Source organism: Medicago sativa, chromosome 4 (genome assembly GCF_051527215.1).
Source record: "Medicago sativa cultivar Bolivia chromosome 4, Bolivia_mono, whole genome shotgun sequence".
Classification (NCBI taxonomy): Eukaryota; Viridiplantae; Streptophyta; class Magnoliopsida; order Fabales; family Fabaceae; genus Medicago; species Medicago sativa.
The window spans coordinates 38,725,278-38,746,657 of record NC_140752.1 but is presented as its reverse complement, the minus strand read 5'-3'; the positions used below and the strand labels follow the sequence as shown (position 1 = coordinate 38,746,657).

The 21,380-nt window shown below is 33.0% G+C and overlaps 3 protein-coding genes across 4 annotated transcripts; 2 read left to right on the top strand and 1 right to left on the bottom strand.

The window, feature by feature from the left end:
• The first annotated feature begins 9 nt into the window (after positions 1 to 9).
• Positions 10 to 9,287, top strand: NOA1 (P-loop containing nucleoside triphosphate hydrolases superfamily protein). Its single transcript, XM_085701258.1, has 13 exons — positions 10 to 436; positions 786 to 971; positions 2,581 to 2,667; positions 2,756 to 2,835; positions 3,129 to 3,210; positions 3,799 to 3,819; positions 4,418 to 4,463; positions 5,906 to 6,024; positions 6,112 to 6,225; positions 6,313 to 6,420; positions 7,354 to 7,443; positions 8,043 to 8,152; positions 8,822 to 9,287. The coding sequence occupies exons 1-13, from the start codon at positions 83 to 85 to the stop codon at positions 9,069 to 9,071; spliced, it is 1,647 nt and encodes a 548-aa protein (XP_085557384.1). The 5' UTR covers positions 10 to 82; the 3' UTR covers positions 9,072 to 9,287.
• A 3,844-nt stretch (positions 9,288 to 13,131) lies between these two features.
• TIP5;1 (tonoplast intrinsic protein 5;1) lies at positions 13,132 to 15,180 on the top strand. Of its 2 annotated transcripts, XM_085701256.1 has the most exons (3): positions 13,132 to 13,314; positions 14,192 to 14,442; positions 14,572 to 15,180. In XM_085701256.1, exons 1-3 carry the CDS (start codon positions 13,188 to 13,190, stop codon positions 14,956 to 14,958), a joined length of 765 nt encoding a protein of 254 aa, XP_085557382.1. In that variant the 5' UTR covers positions 13,132 to 13,187; the 3' UTR covers positions 14,959 to 15,180. The 2 variants fall into 2 exon arrangements, with proteins under 2 accessions (XP_085557382.1, XP_085557383.1); XM_085701257.1 differs by lacking the exon at positions 13,132 to 13,314 and having other exon boundaries at positions 14,185 to 14,442.
• Positions 15,181 to 15,855: 675 nt separating this feature from the next.
• LOC146929285 (polygalacturonase-like) lies at positions 15,856 to 19,226 on the bottom strand. Its single transcript, XM_085701251.1, has 8 exons — positions 18,877 to 19,226; positions 18,632 to 18,757; positions 18,127 to 18,297; positions 17,891 to 17,917; positions 17,594 to 17,801; positions 17,393 to 17,474; positions 16,837 to 16,945; positions 15,856 to 16,350 (listed from the first exon to the last, which is right to left on the bottom strand). Exons 1-8 carry the CDS (start codon positions 19,144 to 19,146, stop codon positions 16,009 to 16,011), a joined length of 1,335 nt encoding a protein of 444 aa, XP_085557377.1. The 5' UTR covers positions 19,147 to 19,226; the 3' UTR covers positions 15,856 to 16,008.
• Positions 19,227 to 21,380: the final 2,154 nt, after the last annotated feature.

Here is a 21,380-nt window from a genome sequence, read left to right as displayed (position 1 = left end):
TACTTAACCATTTTTTCAATGATAATTTCCCGTTAGAGATTGGAACTGAAATTAGTGCGCAAGCAAAAGCTCGTCATCATCAATGGCGCTTAAAACCCTATCCACTTTCTTAACACCTCTTTCTCTCCCAAACCCCAAATTCCCTCAAATTCACACCAAACCTTGTCTCATTCTCTGCGAATTATCTCGTCCTTCCAAATCTCGCTTACCAGAAGGCACGGGAGCCGCTGCTCCGTCACCAGGCGAGAAGTTCCTCGAACGCCAGCAGTCATTTGAAGCAACCAAACTCATCCTCAAACAGAACAACAACAGTAAAAAGAAAGCGAAGCCTCTTAAATCTTCCATTGCTGTCGCTTCTTGCTATGGCTGTGGCGCTCCTTTACAAACTTCTGATAACGATGCTCCTGGATTTGTCCACTCCGAAACCTATGAATTGGTTTGTATCTCTTTTATCCGTTATAACATCATTGAATTATGTCATTTTCTCAAATTATTATGTGTCCGTGCCTGGTGTCTGTGTCTGCGTATGTGCTTCATTGATGGTGTCTATCATATCTAGCACCGACACTTCTAATGGAAGGTGTGTCCGTGTTCAACAACGATACACATGCACTTACATTCAATTGTTTTTTTCCTTCAATTAATTTTTTTTTCCTTCAATTTTTGAACAGTGTCGACCTGTTTGTGTCGGTGCTTCATAGCTTCTATCTTATCGGAACATTAAAATTTTCCACTGGTTGTTTCTGAATTACAAAATTGCTTATGTGTTTGTTATTCTGTTGCAGAAGAAGAAACATCGTCAGCTTAAAACTGTTCTATGTGGGCGGTGCCAGCTTTTGTCTCATGGTGAAATGATAACTGCTGTTGGAGGACATGGAGGATACTCTGGCGGAAAACAGTTCATTACCGCAGAAGATCTTCGACAAAAATTGTCTCATTTGCGTGATGCCAAAGCTCTAATTGTCAAATTGGTAAACTTATCGCTCTCATGTTTTCTTTATGCTGTTAGATTGGATAAGAATTGACTTATCTCATGGTATTCTAGGAAAATCCAGATACTTTGTAGGCATTTTTGTTCTTATAAAATTGGAATTTTTTTGTAGGCATTTTTGTTCTTATAAAATTGGAATTTTTTTGTTTTAGTTGAGTCGTTGCCATCAACAAGTTTTTATAAACTTTGGTTTTTATAAAATTTTTACTCCTTTGTTTTAGGTACTGTAATTGCATTTAAAACGAGTCTCCGGTTTTAGTTTTCTTATACACTGGGGTTTAGCGCAAGTGGTTGGGGTGCACAGTGTGTGTGACTGATGTAAATTCCGGAATGATGAGTTTGATTCCTACTCAAAAAAAAAAAAAAAATCTACTAAAATCATGTATTTTTCGTACGTCATGAATAGACATTGATATATCTGATAAATTCATAACCTTATCCATAAATCATGACTACAATTTATTGTAAGATACTTGTGATCTTAATAGAAAACAGAGGCTTATGTCTTTCTCTTATCCATACAAAATACTTTCTCATATAAAATTGTCGGAAATATTACATGTTTTTCCGAACCAGTGGCAGTGTGTCACAAAAAATATTAATAGCCCTTTTCAAAAGAAGTCTTGAGTTTATACAGTTGGCTGCTATGCATTTATTCTCTAGTTATCGTTCTGATCTTACCTATTCTTATCATAAAAAAAAGACAGAAAGGTTTTATAAGAAGATTTAAGACAAGTTTTTGGAGTTGCACCCTGAAAGTATGAAATGTGCGTCTAAAATGGATTGGCTTATAATTTCTTTAAAAAATCTGATAAAATTCAAGATACCTTCCTGATCCGATTTAGGGTTATAGTAACCTGCCAATAATTTGTTTCGAAAAAAATTTAACCTTACTTCCTCGACACGAATCTAGGCATTTAGTATGCTCGCTGATATTTGGTATGGTATGACACTGATACTTCAACAATTTTCAATTGTCTAGGTTTCGTAGGTGAAATATTAACTAAGGTGAAATATTTTTTATGTAATATTTAGGTCATATATTTTAGTACTTTAGTTTAAGAACTTATGTTTGATTGCTCAGCGACGTAGAACCTCCTAGCTCATTAAACACTAATATTACTAGAAAACTTTTAAAATTTGGGTCAGATCCAAATCAACCTCACAAAAACTTTTTCAAATGTGCGGATTGATATCACTTGAATGCTAGTTTTCAGCAATTGGATGACCGGTGGTTGATAAAACTGGATTTATACATGTATGTTTAATGAATATTTATGTTGAATCTTTTGTACCTATGTTACAAATTGTACTTGGAGGCTTTTGGTTGAATAATCTGACTTGACTTTGGAATTTGGATTCGAACTATTTGACAAATAATTCAGGCTATGCAAACAAATTAATGGAAAGACTACGCTCTAATTTTTTTCGATGGAAAGTCCGTTAGCTAAGAGTCCAATATTTTCATATTATCACAACATTTTGTAGATTTTGCAATACTTACTACCTTTTCTTTATTACCAATTAGCAATAATGAAACTAAAAGGAAAAAAGCTTCTTTGTCTAATTGTTGAGATAACCACTTCTAGGTTGATATTGTTGACTTCAATGGCAGTTTTTTGTCCCGAGTGAGAGATCTTGCTGGTGCTAATCCAATAATAATGGTTGTGACTAAGGTAATAGGACGTTTTTGGTAAATATGTGCTGAGATTTTTAATATACAAATATATGATTATCGTGTATAAAAGAATGTTCTCTTTGTAGGTTGATCTCCTTCCAAGAGATACTGATCTTAATTGTGTTGGGGATTGGGTTGTAGAGGCTATCACAAGAAAGAAACTAAAGTACGTATCTCCTTTGTATTAATCATTACCTTTGAAGTTACTAATTTGTGGCATATTACCATGTTGTTCAGTTATCTGGTGTTAGAATTTAAGAGTGAGAAGGCAAATTTCTCATACATTTTGGGGTTAAGCTTGCATTGCTTGAGATTAGATGAATCCAATTCTTTAGTTAATTTTTTGTGACACTTTATAACAACTGCTGAAGAGATTTTAGCCTCTTCAAAAAAAAAAAAAAAAAAAACAACTGCTGAAGATTTAACTTATCAAACTTCCATTGCTTGTATTCATTGCAGTGTTCTCAGTGTCCATCTCACAAGTTCAAAATCATTGGTAGGAATAACTGGAGTGATATCAGAAATCCAGAAAGAGAAGAAGGTTTGTTTATCCTTTAAGGGTCACCTTTTTTCCTTTTAACTGATTTCAGTTCTTAATTGTTGAAATCATCAAGAGATTTTCTGGGAAACACGAATATACACTAGCTTTTAGTATTACATTTAAGATGACAAACTTTCTGTCGGTTACTGTCATCCATATTTATAAAGGTGTTGATTTTGTACAAAAAACTTTGTAAGTAGTGTTGATAATAATTAGGAAACTTTTTTGCATTTCAGGTAAATGAACTTGTCAAATGTCAAGGGTTGTTAAGTTATAGCCTTTTGAGATACTCAGCGTAGGAAATTTAATTGCATGTTCTCTTTTCTAATTTGTTTTTCCTTGTCAAAAGCATTGGAAATCATAGAACTAAAATAATGCTGATATATAGTGATCAAACCAAATTGTCTTTGCATCTGCATTCTGCACGGGATGTACATATGAAAATATAGACAAAATACCATGATGATTTAGGGCCGAGGAGTCTTAACTTGAGCTTCAAAATAAACTATGCAGCATTCAATTCACATGTTTTTTAACATTTTTCAGATTTTTCTCCTACTGAAATTCGATTTATTTTCCTTTGTGTAGGGAAGAGATGTTTACATTCTGGTAAGTCTCTGAACTTGAAGATTCATATGCTTAAGCAGGTTGAGTTTAACAGCAGTGTTATCGAATGGTGGTTATGGCAGAGACATGGCAGGTTTTGACCTCGTCAATATGGCAAAATGGTAGCTGATATGGTGGGTTTTTCCGCCATACCCAGCCATAACCGTGCCATAAGGCGGCCGAAATTGAGGAATTTTGGGCCTCTGTTACAAACCGCCATAGACAACACTGTTTAGAAGAGGAGCTAATGTTCTTGCATAGATGTTTTTACTACGTTGTTCTGGAATGTTTTCACAAACTATAGATGAACCAATATATTAAATTGTATTCATTTCTTGTTTTTCTCTTCCTACAGTAAAAGTGCTAGTCTAAAACATTTACGGAAGATTCATTTGTTGCCTTCTGTATCTCATCTCATTTATATAGTACAAAGCTTAAAAATTCGCTGTGTCACTTTGTGTATAGAACCCTTTGTATTTTAAGCTTCCATTTATATAATACAAATCTATTTCACTGTGTGTGCATAGAACCCTTTGTATTTTAAGCTTCTACTTTAACAGTTTAGCCAAGAACCATATTGACTAATTATTTTATTTTATAGGGTTCAGCTAATGTTGGTAAATCTGCTTTCATCAACGCCTTATTAAGTGAGTTATATCTACATTCTTTTGCAAACTTTTGGATTAAGCTTTTATGCATTTTCTAAATTGAGAAGTTGTGGATGCTAATGATTTTTACCTTTATGCGTTTTCTACAATTGAAAAATTGGTTTTTTCCGTTGTAGTCATGTTTGCATTGTTTTTGAATACTTCATTCCTCTGATGCTAAACTATGCGCTTTAATTTTGATGTGGTGGCTAACAGGTTAATCAACTTTATTTTATATAATAAAATCGTATACATCTGACATAGAGCACGCGCGCGCGCACACACACACAGGGCGTATCAAGTGAGAGGAGTGTCTTATTGTGAGAGATGTGAGGATTGATGAATAACCATTATAAAGGGAAGCCAAGTGCACTAAAGCTCCCGCATACGCAGGGTCCGGGAAGGGGTCCCACCAATTGGTGTATTGTACGCAGCCTTACCTTGTTTTTTTTAGACAAGAGGCTGTTTCCAGGACTTGAACCCGTGACCTTTCAGTTACGTGACAACAACTTTACCGTTGCGCCATATCTCCCTCTTTGATTAATAACCATTAGATTAAATTACTCATTAAAAACTCGTGTGCTATACATTCTCGTTTGTTACCCTTCCTTGCAGTTCTGCCCTATCTCGTGCAATGATGTTCCGCCTCTTCTGTCCTGCACACAAAGCTTCATTGTTTATTTTTTTTTGAATAATTAATGGTTTATCTTACGTTATCCCTCCCAAAAACCTTCTGCAACTTCTCCTTCTTTTGTCTCTCTCTAATTGTTAATTGCCGCAGATGGTACAGAGTACCTGCAAGTTGTAAATATGATTTAAATTCAACAAAACATCAAGCATATCAAATCTTTATGCTTCAACTTAATTTTTGATTTTATACCCAAATTATGCATTATTCCAAATTCTAGTCCATCAAATTGCTTCAATATACTTTTACCCCTTTTATCCTTGGACCACAATTGCAAAAATCCATGATTATGTTCAAAATAATGTTTTGAACTGAATATATCAAAATTCAATTTTACTTAGCATGTGAAAATGGGAGCAATCTGAAAACAGGTGGCAGAATTGGACGATTCATGGAGAGGGGAGAACAATAGGAAGAGAATCTGCGACCTTTCTACAAAGAGAACACATGACATTTTAATAAGTAAATCTAATCACGGCCATTTAATTTAATCTAATGTTTATTAACCAATCTTCTCATCTCTCACCATAAGACACATATATATTTGTTTCATTTGGCATTCTGCTTTCACATCAATGTGTATATAACTCTACTTCTCAAAAATAAAAAAAACTGTTGAAATAGGTAATGGTAGTTGTCGTCTTCAATTTTCATAATTTTTCTCTAAATTATTCTGTATATAGTTTATCATTTTGACAATTCAGGTATTCATGTACATTTTATTCCATCTTGACCTTTTAATATTTGATACCAGAGACAATGGCATATAATGATCCAGTGGCTGCAGCTGCACAAAGATACAAACCAGTACAGTCTGCTGTTCCTGGAACTACCTTAGGGCCAATTCAAATTAACGCTTTCTTTGGAGGAGGGGTATGTTTTACTGATTTATATATTTAGTGTAAATACCTGTTTTACTCTTTTTTTTTTTTTTAAATTTTTTTTCCCTAACCAATGCAGAAACTGTATGACACTCCAGGAGTTCATCTCCACCACAGGCAAACTGCAGTTGTTCCTTCCGAAGATCTATCCTCCCTTGCTCCTAAAAGCCGACTGAGGGGCCTATCTTTCCCGGTATGTTCTTTCAAAAACCGTTTATAACATTATTATGCAATAATAAGTGTTTAGTGAATTTAACTTCATACTCATTGCTGTTGTTAGAGTTCACAAGTACTTTCCGACAATACAAACAAAGGTGCTTCGACAGTAAATGGCTTGAATGGATTTTCAATATTTTGGGGAGGTCTTGTTAGAATTGATGTCTTGAAGGTTTTGATTATATACTTTCTTAGTCGGTTTATATATATATATATATATATATATATATATATATGGGTAATGCTAATACACACCCACCTTAATTTTAGAAGGTGTGCATTAGCATTCTACACCTTTTTACTTTTGACAAAAAATACCCCTTTTCACTTTTTTAATTGTTATTTAATGCATGTCCTCTTAAGTAATTTCTCACCACACAGTTTCTCTCTCTCAAAATAATCCCAAATCTCCAGCTACGCGCCGCCGTATTGCGATGTCAAACTCCAACTACGTGCCGCTGTATTGTGTGGTCAAAGGAAGTCTACGCTGTCGTATTTTATCTGAGAGTGTGAACCGAAGGATGGAAGGTCAGAACTGCATGCCGGCGCGGAAAGACAATGTTCCAACGCTTGTTGAGGGTGTGGTGAGAGTTTTGGACGACACTGCCACGACCGACCATGTTGTTTTGATTGGAGAATATGAAGATTTTTCATTTGTTGATGGCTGGATTACCAGTTTCCATGGCTTACGGTCGGTTCCATGGATGAATATCCACCTTCTGGTTCTAAAAAACAAGTATTTTTTTTTTTTTTACTTGAAAGATTTATTGAGAAAAAGAGAAAGAAATTATGTGTGGTGAGAAATTTCTTAAAAGGACATGCATTAAATAACAATTAAAAAAGTGAAAAGAGGTATTTTTTGTCAAAAGTAAAAAGGTGTAGAATGCTAATGCACACCTTCTAAAATTAAGGTGGGTGTGTATTAGCATTACCCATATATATATATACATACATATATATATATATATATATATATATATATATATATATATATATATATATATATATATATATATATATATATATATATCATGTCATAGGACTAGTTTATTTATAATTCATTTCATCCCATTTCCCTTGAAGTTATCCGTCTTGATGATTTTAGGCTCTACCGGAAACATGTTTAACATTTTACGGGCCTAAGAGGATGCCAATTCATATGGTGCCCACGGAGAAAGCAGATGAATTTTATCAGGTATTGTGAATCAATCTGTTTTGAGAAACAATACGTTACTTGCTGTTTTGCTTAAAGTTGATATTGTGAATCAATCTGTTTAGAGAAACAATAAGTTACTTGGTGTTTTGCTTAAAGCTGGCCTAAATGGCTCTAGTTTGCTTAACATTTAATTTGTTATAAGGTATTTCATGTTTTCCAATTCAGGGTCTATCGTTATGGATAAAAAAAAGTGATTTTGATATTCAATAATTATGACTGGACATATTACCCATTTTTTAGCGTGATACCTCCATCCATAATTATTGAATGGTAAGAGTATGATATTTCAAGAACTCATTGTTTGAAAGAGATTTTGTATTTCTCTCTTCTATTAAAAATGATTTTCTTCAAAAGATAAATCCAAATAGCTATTTTAATTAGCATAAAATCATTTTTGAAAAAAAAGCTTACACAACAGGCAAAGTAAAAATGCTTCTATTTGATCTATTAATTTGGTCGTTCGTACATAAGTTTCTAACCCTTTGCACTCTCTAGTGTCAACGAAAATAGGGATTTGTACCACATGTAAGGATATTTCCTTGTGAAACCTGAATGACGGCTTCTGTTTATTGTTACAGAAAGAACTTGGAGTTCTGCTAACCCCACCAAGTGGAAGGGAGAAGGCTGAGAACTGGAGAGGACTTGACTCGGAACGTAAATTGCAAATACAATTTGAAGATGCTGAAAGGTATAACTCCAAATTAGGTCTCTATTAAGAAAGTAAAATGAAAGCTCTATCTAGGGACTAGGGAGAGAAATGGAGAGCATTGTGAATGTGATTCTATTATTTCTCAATGAGTGAATGTTACAATTGAGATGATTCGTATTTATAGACTAGCTCTATACTAGGATAACTAGTGCGATCATCTTATTATGATTCTAGCTATCTCACTTTATTACAACCAATTCGAACTACTAATTGTTATGACAGTTGGCAGTGAGCCAGACGGATCAGATGGATATCCATCCATTAATAATCTAAGGGTCTTGTTAACCTGGGGCACTGGTTAAGAAACTAGTAGAAACAAAAAATATAATTTGTATTGAAAAGAGCAATTTTTTAACTTTTAAAAAATAAAATACACAATTTCTAAGGAAATATTTCCTTTTATAATTCTTTAACCAATAATGGATGGATTGGATGGATTTTATCTTTAACGAATCGGATTGAATTATTTTTAAGAAATTTAGGGGATTGTAATGGATTAATGGAGTTTTTTGATACATCCATTTCCGTCCAAATCCATATCCATCTAAACCATCCATTTTGCCACCCCTAATTCTCAAGTCATTTATGCGAATGCCAATATCATGATTAGTAGATAAATATGAAATCTGTTGCTTTCTTTTTGTGCAGGCCAGCTTGTGATATTGCGATATCAGGTCTAGGATGGCTTTCTGTTGAGCCGGTTGGTAGGTCACACAGATTCTCACAAAAAAATGCAATAGACACTACGGGGGAATTGCTTTTAGCCGTACATGTCCCCAAACCTGTTGAGATTTTTACGAGGCCACCATTACCAGTAGGCAAGGCTGGGGCAGAATGGTACGAGTATGCAGAATTAACAGATAAAGAGCAGGAAATGAGACCAAAATGGTACTTTTGAATTCTGTGTATTCTTTGTTTTTCCTTTTACTTATTTTTGGGGGGAGGGTACATGGAATGCCATTTCTATGATTTGAAATTTTGACCTCTACCCAAGTTCTCTACAACCAATGTTAAATGTATTATTAATGTGACTAATACAACCGTGGCATCAGTTTGTTCAAAAGGAAGGAAATTTACAGAAATTTAGAATGTAGAACATAAAGATTCTTCTTAATTTTTCTTGTGTAAATTTCACCCTTGCTACCGAGGATTAACACTACTTTTACTCACCAACTTATTCTTGCTTTGAGCTTCCAAACATGTAGGTTGCATGTGTACTACGAGGTTAATTCCTGTGTTGACTATAATATATAAACTAATGTGTTTACCTGTGTAGGGGGGAAAATGATTTTTATTTCAAGGGTTAATTATGTTTTTGGTCCCTACAAAATTGCGACCTTGTAAGTTTAGTCCTTACTTAATTTTAATAGCATTTTTAATCCCTACAAAAAAAAATTTACTTATAATTTTAGTCCCTGCTAAAATAAATTTTGTTTAATTATCCTTAAACTCTTAAATTTTTTAACGATTCTTTTTATACAAGTTTAGAACACTATGAAAGGTTCATTTACTAAAATCTATAATTTTTTAACATGAAATAAATTAAATATGAATTTTTTAAAACGACAAAAGTTTAAGATATAAGTAACAAAAATATGGACGTAGAAATCAAATTTTTGCGATATTTTTTTCGGAGGACCTTTTAATAACGTTCTTAACACGCCTGTAAAAAATTGTTGAAAAACTTAAGAGTTTAAGCATAAATTAAACAAATTTGGATTGAGTAAGGACTAATATTGAGTGCAGAAATTTTTTGTAGGGATTAAAAATGCTATTAAAATTAAGTAAGGACTAAACTTACAAGGTCGCAATTTTGTAGGGACCAAAAACATAATTAACCCTTATTTCAATTAAATATAAACCATTTTATATACCTCTTATCTCAAACTATAATTCATTGCATCAGGAAAACTTGTTCTTGAATTAAAATTAGTAAACAAATTTTGAGTGTACATCACAAACGCAAAAAAAAAAAAATTACATTAAAATCAAAAGATTTTTATGCTTCCCACTATATTTAAAATATATTTCAATAATCATAGATTGATAGATATGATGTCATGTCCCTTCGAATAATGCCAATAAGTCTCACGAATTTTGTTTGGATTATCATCAATTTTGATAAAGGAGTGTTGAAAGTTTGAGAAATAGAGACATGAAATTCAATTTTATTATTCAACAAAGTTTTAGAACACATTTACATCAAATTTCCATGAAAACACTAATGAATTGTCCTTCCGAGCAGTCCAAACTTGTTTCTATATTTTTCATCTTGAAGTTGGCTCCTACGTAAACATTCAATCTAAAAATCAAAAAATAAAATATGAATGATAGATTGATAGATACGACAGTGAATCATAAAGAATAGAGACATGGATTGATACATACTTCAACTGCACCAAAATGAATATTTACATATACCTGAACTGCACCAAAATTTATATTTACATAATCTGTAAGTATGAAACTAACTGTAAATGAATATGGCATGTGAATGGATAAGCCATTGACAATCAAACAGTAAACCAAAATACAAACCATGGCATATCCATTACACATCAAAATTTAAACACTGAGTACATTTATAAAGTCCCAACAGAAATTACAAAAAGATAATATCAAGTGGTGCTAATACAAACCAATTCAAAATAGTGCAAATTCATTCCTAACACATGCCCATAAAGTTCTTACCATTTTTATCACGGTGTTCCATGAGATAACATTATTAGCCAAATGAGATGAATTGGTTAAGAAGAGAATATAAGAGGTGTCGAAAAGCTCTTATGTTCGTTCTTTCTTGTTTTAACAAAGAGAAAATTGAAGATTGAAACAAAATGTAACAGGGAGAAAATATATTGAGGGTGGACATAACATAATATTAAACTGTAATATAGACTCACCTAGATAATATAAGTCTTTGAATATATGACAAAGGCAAAAAAAAAAAAAAAAACGGTCTAATAGTATGAATATGCAAAAACTACAACCAGAAAAAGAAAAACAAAAAGTGAAGAATTAGCAAATAACGAACCCAAAACAAGAATATCAATTTATGCACTCTAATCAAAGGCAATTAGTATGATAGGGATTTATCGTACTTACAAAATTTTAATAAAAATATTATTTTGAATTGAATTAAAAATTAATTGACACTCACAAAAAAAAAACTCAAATATTTAAGTTATTTGACAAATAAGTTAGCATAAATTTAAAGTTTTTTTTTGACGAAAAGTATAAATTATAAATTTAAAAGTAGTTTTTGTAAAAAAAAAAATTATATAGTTTTTTATTGTTTTTGGTGGTAGTCGGAGTTCGAATCCTTTTTATTGTTTTTTGTGGTAGTCGGAGTTTGAATCCCGAACCTTGCATATATTATGCAGTGTCCTTACCAATTGAGCTAAGCTCACAAGGACAAAAAATATTACAAAGTTCTATTAACATATTTTAGTTTTACAAATATATGTAGTTTTGTTTCGGGGAATAAGGGTTTATGTAGCTTAGTTGATTTGAGTTTAGGGATAAGAAGTTGAAGGTCAGGGGTTCAAACTCTGATGAATGCATAAATATTAATCTAACAACTAATTACTAACATTCGTCATTAATATATATATATATATATATATATATATAGGGTTATGATAGAAGACACCTTTTGTGAAGGTGTCTTTTATCAAGTTACTCTATGAGCATTTGTTAAAAGACACCAACTACTTTTTATGAAGGTGTCTTTTATCAAAGTTATAACTAAAAAAGTGAAAATCACACCTTGAGGTGTGACTTGATAAAAGACACCACACTACTTTTTATGAAGGTGTCTTGTAACATAACCCATATATATATATATATATATATATATATATATATATATATATATATATATATATATATATCAATGGTACGAGAGATTTGGGAAGAGAACGTACACACTGATGTGCACGTCTTCTTGAAATGGTTTTCGTTGCATAAGGGATCATAACTACTATCCAAATAGGCATACTTTGTTAATTACCGAAAAGGATATGAATTTAAGTTTCAAACAATGTGATTACATTTGGAAAAGGGTGGATTAGTAACTTTGCTGGAATATTATATTAATTAGTAGTTATTATTATATTATATTATTAGTAGATTTTAATATTTGAGCCGAACTTCTAATTTCTTTTGGATGGCTCTGCCGTTCACTCAAACTTGTACTACGTAGCACCGAACTTCTAATTTCTTTTGGACGACTCTGCCGTGCACTCAAACTTGTACTACGTAGCAAAACGAATTGTGAACCAAGCAAAGAAGATTATTACACCAAAACTTGATATCTTTTATATTAAGGGAACTTCTACGGTACAAAAGTACGGTAGAATTTGCCTTATATTTATCATTAACTTATTTTATATATTTTTTTTTTGAATTTTTCATTTATATATTATAATAATTATTAATGAAGTCCAAAAGGGTGCACCCTAGTCTATGATCCTAGATCCGCCACCATTGTGAATTGTGATCAATTGACACCGGATAAGTTCTTTAAGGTTAGAATATATAATTAGTTTTTTGCCAATACTTAAAAAGATAATAAAAGATGGGTAACACAACTTATGCTGAGTTGGTACCAATCAAAATTATTCATTTATTTCCTATTATTTTTAATGTTATATAAATATATGATTTTGATTTGGCCAACTAGCATAGATAGTGTTACCCACCTTTTATTGACAGGTAAACAAGAATTTCTAAATTGTTTTGTTAAATCATTTTAATAACAAAAAAAAAAAAAATCATTTTAATAACATGGCAGTTTTGTTAACTGCTCGAACAAAGCAAAACAGGTTCCCACTAATAGGTAGCGGTTATAGGTAGTTTTTGTTTTAAATTTTTTTGCATTACCTCGTTTGGAAACGGTGTGTCTGTCCTTAAGAAACATCTCCAACTGCTTATATTTATTTATGAACGATACAAGACCCTTTCATTTGTTTTGTTTTATTTACTGCTACTTCTTCATTTTGTAACAAAATAATTAATGGCTTCCACAGTGACTTCACGTTTTCATGAATCCTTTACAAGAAATGCACTTCGCTCTTATCTCGCTGAATTTATCTCCACTTTCTTCTATGTCCTAATTGTTATTGGTTCTGGAATGTCCTCAAGTAAGTTTCTACCCATTGCGTCCTTATAATGCAATCGCATTCTTCGGTCCAGTTGCTGTTTTTGTTTCTGTATTCTTGATTTATCAATTAGTTGGTCGGTGGTTAACTGATTGGTCGTAGGTTAAATATTTTGCTTTCTCAATTTAGAAGTTACATTTTTGCTTTCATGACTCCTTTCTTCTTGTTTTTAATGTAGAGTACAATCGTAATAAACATCTTTTTTTTAAGAAAAAAGTAGTTAAATAAATTTATAAATCGATTGTTCCTAGTTTTTTTTTTTTTTTTTTGCATATGCATGTAATAATGAATTTAAGTAACTCTTTAAATTACAATCGTTACATAATATATACGCGTTTATATTTGAGTATATCCTGTGAAATTGCAACATTTACTATAGTAACTTCCAGAAAAAATAAATCATATAATTTCAACTTATTCCAAATTGAAATGTTCATGTTGTTACCAATTTTAATTTCTCAGACAATGTTAAGTTTTTCGAAGGGTTTTAGTTTTCAACTAGAACTAGAAGTTCATTCGTGACTTCATGTAATTGGAAAAAAAAAAAACTATGTAAATCCTTGTATCGATGAAGCAGGGGTACTTTATTTACTTATTGTTTGATAAAACATGTATTAAATTAATAGAGTGCATCATATTGGTTATCAAAGAGATTTTTGTTTATTTTACCGATTTCATCGAATATATGATTAGACTTTCCGCTCACACTCGTTATAAATATATATCTTTTCCAAACAAATCATTTGACATGGTTCTTACTTTCAACAAGAAATCCATAATGGAACAACTTCATGAATTAAAGTACATAAATCTCTACATGATATTGTGGTTTGATAAATTGGAAATTGAAAAATGACAGGGAAATTGATGCCGGATGCTTCATTGAACCCAACAAGTTTGGTTGTGGGTGCCATTGCAAGTGCTTTTGCTCTGTCTTCTGTTTTGTACATTGCATGGGACATATCTGGTGGACATGTCAATCCTGCTGTTACCTTTGCAATGGCTGTGGGAGGACATATTAGTGTCCCAACTGCTCTCTTTTATTGGGTTGCTCAACTTATTGCCTCTGTTATTGCTTGCCTTTTCCTCAAAGTCATCGTTGTCGGCATGGTATTTTCCTTACCTTACCCCTTTTATATGCTCAACATCAAAATTTCAATTTTATCAAAATTTTGTAGTTGATTGTATCTATAGTACTTATGCAATAGTGGCTCATACACTCGTGTATATTTTTTGCAGCATGTGCCAACATATTCAATTGCAGAGGAGATGACAGGATTTGGAGCATCAATATTAGAGGGTATACTAACATTTGTGTTAGTGTACACAATTTACGCTGCAAGGGACACTAGGCGTGGTCAAGTAAATTCAACAGGAACACTTGTAATTGGTTTAATAGCAGGAGCAAGTGTGTTAGCAGCAGGTCCATTCTCTGGTGGGTCAATCAACCCTGCATGTGCTTTTGGATCTGCTTCCATTGCCGGAACATTCAGAAATCAAGCTGTCTATTGGGTTGGTCCTTTGGTTGGTGCTGCTGTTGCTGGTCTTCTTTATGACAATGTTTTGTTTCCTTCTCAGAATTCTGATTCTATTAGAGGGGTTTCAGATGGAACAGTTAGGGTTTAATGTTATTATTTGCTTAACTTGTGTTTTAATGTAGTAGTAGTAGTAATGATTGAACACTAATTGTAAGTTACTTGTGTTGTATTACAATTTCAAGTGTATGAATGTTCCATATTTGGCTTCTTGTTTTTTAACTTAGTGGTAACAATATTACTTGCGTGCCAAATATTTTGTAGTATTGTGTTAAATTGGTTAGATTTAATATACATACATGATTAGTGTAAAGATATTTTGTACTTTCAATATGATAATACATTATGGGGCATTGCTATCAATTTCTCTCATATGGTCAATCTCCCCTCCATTCATTGCAAAACTATCGTTAAAATTTAAGTACCAAAAATAGATGTGAATTAGTAGTTGTCAATCGCCGACCACCTATATACGTATAGTGTTGTGGACTAGTGGTATATACTAAACTAGTTGAAAAAGAAGAAAAAATAGATTATAGATCACATTTAAACTTGTATAGTTGAATCTTTTTTTTTTTTAAGAAGCTAAACTAACCCCCTCAAATTTGGCACCGGAGAGAATTGAACCTGGTACCTTAAGGAGGAGCACACTCCCAAGTTCCAAGCCAATACCACTAGGCTAACCCAAGTGGGTTTTGTATAGTTGAATCCTTATTCACCGTTAATCTCTCATTTGGGTTGATTTAGTGGTGTTGGTTTGAGACCTTGGAGGGTGATTCTCTCAAGTTCTCAAATTTGATTCTCGTGTCAATTTTGGTGGGCTAAGTCTATACAGGAATATGCTCTGACTTTAAACGGGGCCATAAGTGGACGATGAGATTGAACATCTTGAATTAGTCAATCTTTGGACTGAATACCAAGATTTAAAAAAAATACCATTAGTGCGAGGATTGGCAATGTTTACAAATAAGTTATAGATTATGTAAAATGACATGTAAAGAGATTATTTTTAACTTCAACAACTTGGTTATACAACTTGGTTATAGTTTTAAAAATCTGTATACATAGCAAGATTCTTTGTAACATTTCATTTTTGATAAATACTTGTAGTTAAATATTCCAAATTGACAATATCCATTGCCTATTGTGGAGAGCATTGAGGATAAAACTTTCCTCTATTTACATATCTAACATTCTCACATGTTGCAGTAGTTCCTCCACCACCTTCTGGTTCTAGAATCACATCCTGCAAGTATATTTCTCTGCAAGGAACGCTTCGGCTGCAATTAAATTTGATCGCTACTTCTGAAGCACTCGTTCCTCTGATGTTTTTGTACAAAACTTGGCTTAATTGCACGGCTTTGTTCCGCTCTTGGCATGGCTCTGTTTGGTCGCAGTAGTATTGATCTATGATTATGGGATTTGCCACATTTTGCATTTCTATGTTCATAAATTTGATGTTTCTTGCATATCCTGAACCACCCTGTGATCATATGGAATCATAATATAAGATATATATTGTAATAAAACTCACGTGGAGTATTTTGGTCAATTTGTATGGGAGTGAGCGTTTTTTGTTAGGAGAAGAGCAATTTTCTATGGTTATTAATTAAAGGTCGTCATTGAGACATTTAGAAGAAATTAATAAGTGGATAAAACTTGTCACAGGAGTTGTTAGTTAGTTTGAACTAGACGGTTGGTCAATGAAAAAAGGACCAACAAAGTGGAGATTTGTCAAAGTTGTTTGCACTAATTTCATCAACTTTCCAATGTTTGTTTTATCGGTTATGCACCTAAAATTTGGCAAATAGCTTATAGAAAGTCAACAAGATTTACATGATTAGATGAAATTCTACTTAATGAAAGTTTATTTTTTGACTTCTATTAATTAGTTCATTCTTTCATCTCACAAAGTTAGTTGTAGAGTGCCTAACAGACTAATTTTCAAAATCTTAAGACCAACTTTTACCTGCCAAGTTTTTATTCTCACTCCATTAGTTGTTCCTGTTAAGGCTGCCCTGTTCACTACTACATTGGAAACTTCAGCTTCTGAGTTATCAGCTCCTAAGCTTCCAATACTGCAGAATATATATTAATGAGTACTTCTCTATAAGTAGTCCAGAAAAGGAAATATAAAAAAATGTCTTAACCGGTGCCTCTGGGCACTGGTTAAAAAGTCAAATATAATAATATTTGCATCTAAAGTTATGTAATTAATACTTCAAATATATCATTTTTTATTTTAAATTTCCTCTTTGGACTTCCTTGACGCCCGGAGCATTGGTTAGCATTGCCCTTTTTCATATATGTTGAAATTATTTCCCTAAAATAATATATGTTGAAATTATCTATTGCATCTTAATTTTTGAGATCTATAGTGACTAGAATCTTCTCCTAATCTCAACTTTTAAGTTTTAATCAATCTTCCCTCCAAAGAAAAAGTTTTAATCAATCTCTTAAAAATTGATCAAAACAAAACTCTATCTAAGAATTAAATGAGGATTAATATAATATAACAATGAAACCTGATTCCATGTCCGGGTCCGCAGGTGATATCTATAGCTCGAACATTTTTGGATCCACTAACTATCGAAATACAATCATCACCTTCAACAAAAAAGAAAGTAAAATAAAAATTAAAATCCAATTGAATGTTTTTTATTTAGCAACCAAAATTTTTTTTGAATGTTTTTTATTTGAAATATTTTCTCTTTTTTTATACATACCTGTCCCAATATCACAGTTTATTATGTCAATATTTTGTGTTTCAGCCACATGAATTCCATCGGTGTTGGGACTATCCTCTGGCGCTCTCACAACCAAATTCGAAACAAACACATTGAAGCATCTCTCAAATGCTACATGCATTTGTTGTGCATCTTTGAACCTTAGATTCTTTACTTTCAAATTTTTGCAATCATAGAATGTCACCGCCTACATAAATTTATTTTCCATTAAAGTATGAATCGATTAGAAAATAAATATACTTGTAAAAATTTATGGTTTGAAGAATATTATCTTACAGTTGGTCTTGGTTCATCATTGCATGGCTGTGATCAACAAGAAGAGGGAAAATAAATTAAGGTCAAAATTCATCTAATAGAAAAAAGTTGATGACAAATATAACTCCTCTCTAATTTCGTATGATGCCAAAATTTGAAATCATTCATTTCCTCTCTCAAGTATTTTTCATAATTTAGTTTAAAAGAAAATATAACAAATGAAAATTGGAAGAAAAAAAAAAGGTACAAAAACTTACAAGGTTATTGTTGGAATATTTGCATGAGTTTTGCCACCATTTTTTCCCATTGCCATTGAAAGTGCCACCACCATCAACTTTGAAATTCGAGACACTATCAAACACAATCCAGTGTTGCCTATCTTCTTCATATGCTGACATTTGAGACCATGCCTCAATTGTTCCATAGAGCTAACATGAATTCGAAAAATAAAACAATTATAGTGAATTGATTTTGAACATGGTATAAGGAGGAAAAAAAAACTATCTAATTGAGTGTCCCACTAAGCTTTACTTTTTGAACTAATCTAAGGCAGATTTGTCAATTGCAGTACTGACAGATTTATCCATCAGTAACGTAATTAACTGAATTATTAAAGATTTATTCCATCAGTAATGTTATTGAGAGTTTTTGTTGCATTACCGAGGGTTTAGACTGCCGGTAATTACAGAGGGTCTAAATAATTCAGTAATGCAATTTTAAATTGGTCAATAATAAAGAGAATTCTTTTAGTGTAAGACTCACCATAAAGGCAGTATTTGGTTGACATGGACCTGAAAAAGTTATTGGCTTGAGATGGTATATCCTATTCTTGGGCACCACAAGGATAGACCCTTTAGAACATGCTTCATTCCATGCCTTCTTAAATGCCTTAAAGGAGAAATTAAATGAAATGAAAAAGTGAGAAAGTTTGAGAATATTGTTGTTAGTGAATTAACATAATAAATTTTCCTGTTTTTGTTGCCATATATGTTATTGTTATTTTTTACCTCTCTATCATCTCTTCCATCTGCTCTTGCTCCAAAGTCATCAACACTAACCATTCCTTGAGACTTTGAAGAGAAAAGTGTATCTCTATTTGTCCTAGTTATGTGACCAAAATGATGATGTTTTGTTTTGATCAATCTACCATCATGTACATGGTAGTAACGTTCAACATTGGCTTGATGAAGTGGTTCCACTATGTAAGAGCCATTGCATATGAGTAATGAAGCTAGGAATATCATGAGAAGTGTGATAATTGGCTTTTGTTGATACATTTTGTTGTTGTTTTTTTTTTTTTGTGAGATAGATGGAGAGAATTGTGGTGGTTGTGCCAAATGATGGGATAGTGTTATGTAGTTATAGAAAAATTAGAGCTGCTTTTATAGCGTAGGGTTAGAAGCAATGTGCACTTAGAGTTAGAATCATAGAATGTCTTTTGACTCTTATAATGCATGGATTCTAATTAGTTGTTGTACTCATTTGGTACAATTATTTTACGGCTAATACAGGTGCATAATAGTCAAAACTTTTGATTCATTATTATTAACCGTTTCAAGATTTGGCTATCAACTACTTTTATGAATATTTTATTCAGTTATGGTACCATTTTTCCCCCCACAAGACACGGAGTAACAATTGCCATTGAATAGGTTTACAAACCAATTTCCCCTTGTATTGTCATTGAGTCCTCTATTTTTGCATCTAAATTCTAATCAAACAAAGTGTTACTTTCTTTTGACAAAGAAAAGTGTTATTTTATCTAGGCAATTTTTTGATTTATTTAGATTTTTTTTTTTACTTTGATATATGCTGCAGACTATAGAGAGAGCATCCGGAGAGATCTTGACCCCAAAACTTTGTCCAATTTTTCTTTGAAGATATAATTAATCTCTCTTGTATATTCTTCATTTAATATGGTTGTATTAAATGTGACTCTAACCACTCACACTGTCATTGTAACAATATAATTTATCGACAAATGTTGGTAATGAAAGTTAAGGTTAAAAAAGGATATTCATTATATCTTTTTCATAAGAGAATGAGTGTTGAAAAATGAGTGTCCTTAACATTCCTCTACCTTGAGATACCACCAAGTTCTACTCCCTCACCAACTAAATGCGCATGACACATGTTGATGCCTTTTCTTTTCCTATCAAACTAATGTGCATTTATTTATTTTATTTTCAAGTAGTGGTTAGGAGTTCACATTTTTAAGGTGAACAAGTGTAGTGTATTTTTATTTTTGGTAGAACACAAAGTCAAAAGAACGGTGAGCGGTGAATTACGATTGCGGTGATTGGAATTCCACCAAAAATCACATACTATTGTGATGTGATTCCAACAAAAAAGGATGATTTGCGATTTGTAATAGTGCTTTGCGGCGACACCAAATTCCTTTACGTTTAACAGCAAGCTGCGATACTAACATCTTTTACGATTCCGTTACACGATCGTTCTGGTAAACAAAACTCGATCAATTTGCTAGGGCTTTCTGATTATTGAAGATTTTCTCTCCATCTTTGTGAGAGTTATTGTGTTTCTCTTCCTGTAAGAGTTTGTGGTGCTGATTTTCTTTCTAGTGTGGGTACGATGACATATGTGAATTTGGAAGACTTATCACTGAGTGATGACGAGGGACTGAGTTTCGATATCGAGGAGGAAGATAGTACTGAACATGATCCTCGCCTATGTTTGGTCGGCCATTTTCTTGTCAATCGCCCTATTCGGCTTAAGGAGATGAAAATACGGATGTCTGAGGTGTCAAGATCTTAGACACCAGTGAAGACAGGGAAAAAGATAAAGGCGAATGGGGGAGAATGGTGTGTGGTGAATTTTAAGTATGAAAAGTTAGGAACCTTATGTTTTGTGTGTGGGGTGCTAGGGCATAGTGAGAACAAGTGTGAGGTTAGGTTCTCTCAGCCAGATGCCGCGATTCCAAAACGGTGGTCAAATGGATTATGGCAAATCCATGGAAGCCGAGTGGGAGGGCATCATCACAGTGGTTGCGAGAGGATAATGGTTATAAGGATGATGTGGAGAAGGAGGGAGGAAGGAGGGCCGAAACAGATGGACCGTCAGAGTCCAGTAGGCAGCATGCATCTTCAACTTCTGTGGAGAGGGTGACCACGTGTCAGTTACTGGTGGACAAGCAGATTGGGTCTACGATTGTGCCAGGTGGGGCCAACAATGGTGTGAGGGAATTAAGGCATACAAATGCTCCTTTATTGACTTTTGCTAAAGATATGAGGTCAAGTACATCATGTTCAACCATTTCCTCGACTATTGATAACCACAACCAGATGCACAGTACCAATGAGAAGGAAGATCATGTAGATATGGAATATCAGTTTAAGAGAAAACGTATGCGAGAGAACAAACAACAAAATGTCGACGATTCCACAAATCAGACTAACAAGCATTTTTTATCGGCACGTCCTGGCAGCCAGGACTGCTGGGACCAATGATTATTTTGAGTTGGAACTGCTGGGGATTGGGCAGCCCGAGTGCA

Bases quoted from the DNA above. Each gene is read 5' to 3' on its own strand.
- NOA1 (XM_085701258.1), top strand. From the start codon at position 83: ATGGCGCTTAAAACCCTATCCACTTTCTTAACACCTCTTTCTCTCCCA. The intron at 3,211-3,798 runs GTTTGTTTATCC...TCCTTTGTGTAG, and splicing joins AAATCCAGAAAGAGAAGAAG to GGAAGAGATGTTTACATTCT. The intron at 4,464-5,905 runs GTGAGTTATATC...ATTTGATACCAG, and splicing joins TTTCATCAACGCCTTATTAA to AGACAATGGCATATAATGAT.
- LOC146929285 (XM_085701251.1), bottom strand. From the start codon at position 19,146: ATGTATCAACAAAAGCCAATTATCACACTTCTCATGATATTCCTAGCT. The intron at 18,758-18,876 runs GTAAAAAATAAC...TTCTCCTTTAAG, and splicing joins ATGGAAGAGATGATAGAGAG to GCATTTAAGAAGGCATGGAA. The intron at 17,475-17,593 runs GTATGTATAAAA...TTTTTGTTGAAG, and splicing joins AAACTGTGATATTGGGACAG to GTGATGATTGTATTTCGATA.